Genomic DNA, 6023 nt, shown 5'->3' with positions numbered 1-6023 from the left:
TAAAAACCTGTTTTTGCTTTGTCGTTATGGGGTATTGTGTGTAGATTGATGAGGGAATTTTTGTTTGTTTTTATACATTTTAGAATAAGGCTGTAACTTATTAACAAAATGTGGAAAAAATGTGGACATCCCCATGCATGCACCTTATCAAAATATGACTAATTCAACATTGCACCATCTCATTCTCTGGGCTCTGTCTGCAATCATAACCAGTAATATCTATCAGGAATAATGAAACAATATTAATTATGTATGACCCCTGGAGTCTTTGCCATTCAAAATATTTTTTTATTGAGGATTTTGATCATCACTCAAAATCTTGCCAAAGCATATTCTGTAGGAGGGGTTAATATAAATTCAAAATAATTTGACATGAACATATGGAAATTAACAAGGGAGAGGTTAAGTCTGGCATAAGCTTGTTCCCACACTTTACAATAGCTCTGTTGCGGTGGTCTTAGGTAGTCTCCGTATAGGCTATTCCCTCCATTGCGACAGTGCTGCCTAGTTGAAGAGCTTGTGATCTCCATGCAGCACCATAGCACTATGCACCTTTAGAAAAGCACCCCTCAACCTCAGAAGATGCCCTTCTGGAGGCATGCAACCATAGTCATATCTTAATTTAGGCCTATTTGCCTACTAGCCAAATAAAATGAAAAGCTTGCATGATACGTGCAACTCGTCATTCCAACATATTTGAACATTTCATTAATTCAGTTCAGTCAGTATGTAATCCATTGTCATTTGTCTGAGTTGCAATAGGAACTAAATCAAAGAGAATAGAACATATCCATTTGTTTATTGAAATCCATGTGTATTCAAAATGATCTGAATTCTCAAGTTCTTTAGCCAATCACTTTAATAATTCAATGTTTAATTTAGGCCTTTCCAAATAAAAAATAGGGGGCCTTCATCTTGTAGGCATTGCAATTTAGGCTAGCATTTTGGATACTGGTGTCTTGCAGAATAGTTTTAGAATTCTGTGTTTATAACCATTTTTATTATAGGGCTCCCTTTAAAAAGACACCCTAGCTCACAGGCCTCTAAATATAGCCTCTAAATATTTTTTTTTACAAAATAGTTGAAGAAGCATGTGCAGTGGCTGATAGAGAAAACAGATCTGGCAATAAGAATAGGCTACAGATAGTCTTGACCATTTGGGACCCCTTGATGGATATCAAATCAAATTTTATAACCTTTGCGTGATGGGACTGTGCAACGTAAATAGCTATATCGAGCCTACATACAGAGTGGAAATCACAACAGTCAATATGCCTAATATAAGTCCTACAGTCCGTGCTCCCAAATACTGGAAAAAGTATGATTCATTAGGTTACATGATCACCACAGTAGGCCCACACAGCTATAGAAATAAATGATGCAATTATATGGCCATTAAATAACCCACAACAGCATGACATATTTAGATAGCAGAATAGGCCTAAATCATATTTACTTTCTATATTGCAGCTCAGGCGGTTGTTCTAGACAAAGTTCTTCTGTCTTTATCATTCTCACACAAGTCATTTGCTGAAGGCCCAAGCCTGTGCTACGCTATCTAAATTGTAATTATTTTGCCTCTATGGCCTATTTATTGCCTTACCTCCCTACTCTTCTACATTTGCACACACTGTACATAGATGTTTATATTGTGTTATTTAGTGTACGTTTGTTTATGTGTAACTCTGTGTTGTTTTTGTCGAACCTCTTTGTTTTATCTTGGCCAGGTCGCAGTTGTAAATTGAGAACTTGTTCTCAACTGGCCTACCTGGTTAAATAAAGGTGAAATAAAATAAAAATAAGCTTATATAACGTCGTTATTGAATGCAGTTCTAAAACAAGCTCTGGACTTTTATTTTAGAAATGAAACCGGAAGCTGCAAAGCAACTCGAACATCTGGGCTACAGTTGCTTGATTGACTAGCTAACTTCAACTAGCTACGTTCGGTTAATGTCCTTTGCAGATGCCTTATTACTGACAAAATTACGCATAAAAAAGATCTGCAAACGAGTAAAGGGAGACGTAATGTAAAAATTTAACGTGTAAATGTTAATTCATAGTCGTAACATTTACGTTGAATGTTTCATGCATGGATTTTCTTACAATCCTAACGATTCGTACGTTCAACCGTTTGGCAGCTATCTTGCTCCATATCTTTGGGACATCCCTAGCTCCTATCATAACCCTTACCTAACCTTAACCATTTTACATTTCAACTTCAGTAGGGGTAGGGACGTTCCAAGGATCCCGGATAGCCCAAATGAATGTAACTCTCAGGATTATGATAATTTGATTTATTGTACATGATTTAGTAGATCTGGACTCTCTCACTAAATACATTCAAAATGTGGCAATTTGTAGTCGACTGAAAAAAAAGTAGTTGACACCTATTTTACTAAGCATGACCAGTACCACGGGGTGGCAGGTAGCCTAGTGGGCCAGAAACAGCAATTTTGCCGAATCAAATCCCCGAGCTGACAAGGTAAAAAATCTTGTTCTGCCCCTGAACAATTTGTTCTTAAACAGAAAAAATGGACATCCCTTGGCGCCCCCTGACAACGGTGAGTGTAGGAAATGTCTGGTTGCGACAACCAATCATATCGACGTCTGCAAGAATTGCACTCGCCAAACGCCTTCTTTCTTTTCTGGAATAACGTTAGCGATGAGCTAACGCTAGAAGAGGACCATGGAAAAATATATTTCCTCAGGTAATTTTGTTCGCGAATTATCTTTATTTTCTTAAGTAACGTTTGCTACAATTTTTGTTGTTTGCTGTTTTCATTGATCATCATCGATCGAAATATCTAGCAGGTAAGACCAGTGTATAAGATCTACAGTGTAGCTACAGTAACGCTATCTAACGCGTTAGTAAACTGGTGTTTTGACACTGACACAGGTCATCGAAGTAACGTAACGTTAGCTAGTTTAAGGTATGATGACTCTGACCATCAAAATAGTCTGTTAACCGCACTATTTACATACTAATCTGGAGTTATTTTCATTAATGATGTGTATGGAGATAATAGATAAGTAAAACATAGGATCGTCTTTTGATGGTGTTTAATCTATTGATCTAATTCAATTAATAGTTCTACTTTTTAGCCCTTCCAGCCTGTATTTGAAGTATTTATAGTGATGACTATCATTTTAAATGATATACTAAACCAACACAGTATGTCTCATGTGATATGATGACCTGTTCTTTGGGGAATTTATCATCAATACATTATTTATCGTGTGGGGATGTTGTTGTCTTTTGATTTCAGGGAGAGAGGTATGCCCTCCCAAGGGACGCAACACATTTTGCCTGATGTGGACCATAAGTGGGCATTGTTAAGGTGGTCGGGGAATGGGATTCCAGAGATGGACTTTGCCAGAGTTGACAAAAATGTGGTGGGACCGCCCTCCACCACCATCTGCAGCTCAGTAGAGATGGAGAGGTACTTTGCCCGCCCTCTGCTGCTCTGGATGCCCAGGAAGCTCTGGCAGGTAAAGCTGTATTGCCCGAGTTCTGTGTAGTAGGAAGGTCATCAGTTGGAACATATGGTTCCTTACACTGTTCCACGCAAATACACTGGTAATGGCAATATCATTTAAATGTAATTGACAATCTAATGCAGCTTTTATATTTAATACAAACAGCAACACATTTCTCTTTGAAATGTTATTATAGAATTATTCTATTCTCAGTCTGGGTATTCTCATATATTATATATATTTTTTTCTTCTTTAGGGGAGCTGACAGGTTTGGAATACCTCTTTGATCAGACTGGTTTGGTGTTGCAGGATTACAAGGCTGCCATTGAGGAACTGGAGACAGGTGATCCTGATGTCCAAGGGGAGAATGATGAGGGCTTTGTGGAGCTTGTGGAATTTCAGGGCCTGACAGTTCCAGTGCTGGAGACAGCCCTGCCTCTTGTTGGCACCTTTCGCCCTACTCCCACCCCCTCTACCAACATCCAGTATCCTACTCCCACCCCCTCTACCAACATCCAGTATCCTACTCCCACCCCCTCTACCAACATCCAGTATCCTACTCCCACCCCCTCTACCAACATCCAGTCCACAGCTGCATCAGTCAGTCCCATGTCCTCCACTCCTGTACGGGCTACTCCACCACCTGGGCCTCTGTCCTCCACTCCTGTACGGGCTACTCCACCACCTGGGCCTCTGTCCTCCACTCCTGTACGGGCTACTCCACCACCTGGGCCTCTGTCCTCCACTCCTGTACGGGCTACTCCACCACCTGGGCCTCTGTCCTCCACTCCTGTACGGGCTACTCCACCACCTGGGCCTCTGTCCTCCACTCCTGTACGGGCTACTCCACCACCTGGGCCTCTGTCCTCCACTCCTGTACGGGCTACTCCACCACCTGGGCCTCTGTCCTCCACACTTGTGCTCGTCAGTCCCCTGTCCTACGTTCCTGTTCGGGCTAACATTCCTCCTTAGTCCATGGACCATAAATGTTATTTTTAAAGTGTGATTTGGATCTGGCAGTCAAAACAGCCAAATACTCCATCTAAAGGATTGGGATAGTGAAATGTTTTGTTGTTTCAGCTCTGTACTCCAGCACTTTGGATTTGCAATGATACAAAGTGCAGACTGTCAGCTTTAATTTGAGGGTATTTTCATCCATATTAAAGCACTTTTTATTACAGTACGTTTTGTACATAGTCCCCCCATTTAAGTGGAACCAAAAGTATTGGGATAAATTCACTTATGTGTATTAGTCAAAAGTTTAGCATTTGGTCCCATATTCCTAGCACGCAATAATTACATCAAGCTTGTGAGTCTACAAACTGTTGCTCTTTGTTTTGGTTGTGTTTCAGATTATTTTGTGCCCAATAGAAATGACTGATAAATAATGTATTGTGTCATTTTGGAGTCACTTATTGTAAATAAGAATAGAATATGTTTCTAAACACTTCTACATTAATGTGGATGCTACCAGGACTACGGATAGTCCTGAGGAATTGTGATGAATGATAAAGTTAGCTGCACAAATATCATACCCCCAAGACATGCTGTATGACAAGGGCTATGTTGAGAGGGACAGTGGGGGGGAAAAGTATTTGATCCCCTGCTGATTTTGTACATTATAAGTCGCTCTGGATAAGAGCGTCTGCTAAATGACTTAAATGTAAATGTACATTTGCGCACTGACAAAGAAAGGATCAGTCTATCATTTTAATGGTAGGTTTATTTGAACAGTGAGAGACAGAATAACAACAAAAATATCCAGAAAAATGCATGTCAGAAATGTTATAAATTGATTTGCATTTTAATGAGGGAAATAAGTATTTGACCCCCTCTCAATCAGAAAGATTTCTGGCTCCCAGGTGTCTTTTATACAGGTAACGAGCGGAGATTAGGAGCACACTCTTAAAGGGAGTGCTCCTAACAGCAGCTTGTTACCTGTAAAAAAGACGCCTGTCCACAGAAGCAATCAATCAATCAGATTCCAAACTCTCCACCATGGCCAAGACCAAAGAGCTCTCCAAGGATGTCAGGGACAAGATTGTAGACCTACACAAGGCTGGAATGGGCTACAAGACCATCGCCAAGCAGCTTGGTGAGAAGGTGACAATATTTGGTGCGATTATTCGCAAATGGAAGAAACACAAAAGAACTGTCAATATCCCTCGGCCTGGGGCTCCATGTAAGATCTCGCCTCGTGGAGTTGCAATGATCATGAGAACGGTGAGGAATCAGCCCAGAACTACACGGGAGGATCTTGTCAATGATCTCAAGGCAGCTGGGACCATAGTCACCAAGAAAACAATTGGTAACACTACGCCGTGAAGGACTGAAATCCTGCAGCGCCCGCAAGGTCCCCCTGCTCAAGAATATATGTACATGCCCGTCTGAAGTTTGCCAATGAACATCTGAATGACTCAGAGGACACCTGGTGAAAGTGTTGTGGTCAGATGAGACCAAAATGGAGCTCGTTGACATCAACTCAACTCGCTGTGTTTGGAGGAGGCGGAATGCTGCCTATGACCCCAAGAACGCCATCTCCACCG

General features: G+C 41.0%; 1 protein-coding gene across 1 annotated transcript; it reads left to right on the top strand.

Moving 5' to 3' along the window:
• Nucleotides 1–2576: 2576 nt before the first annotated feature.
• Nucleotides 2577–4963, top strand: LOC115168870 (allergen Asp f 7 homolog). Its single transcript, XM_029724398.1, has 4 exons — nucleotides 2577–2708; nucleotides 3267–3489; nucleotides 3787–4143; nucleotides 4952–4963. Exons 2-4 carry the CDS (start codon nucleotides 3277–3279, stop codon nucleotides 4961–4963), a joined length of 582 nt encoding a protein of 193 aa, XP_029580258.1. The 5' UTR covers nucleotides 2577–2708; nucleotides 3267–3276.
• Nucleotides 4964–6023: the final 1060 nt, after the last annotated feature.

Source organism: Salmo trutta, chromosome 30, assembly GCF_901001165.1.
Source record: "Salmo trutta chromosome 30, fSalTru1.1, whole genome shotgun sequence".
Taxonomy (NCBI): Eukaryota; Metazoa; Chordata; class Actinopteri; order Salmoniformes; family Salmonidae; genus Salmo; species Salmo trutta.
The sequence above is the reverse complement of the archived record's forward strand: the minus strand, read 5'-3'. Positions and strand labels throughout refer to the sequence as shown.

Bases quoted from the DNA above. Each gene is read 5' to 3' on its own strand.
- LOC115168870 (XM_029724398.1), top strand. From the start codon at position 3,277: ATGCCCTCCCAAGGGACGCAACACATTTTGCCTGATGTGGACCATAAG. The intron at 3,490-3,786 runs GTAAAGCTGTAT...TTGGTGTTGCAG, and splicing joins TGCCCAGGAAGCTCTGGCAG to GATTACAAGGCTGCCATTGA.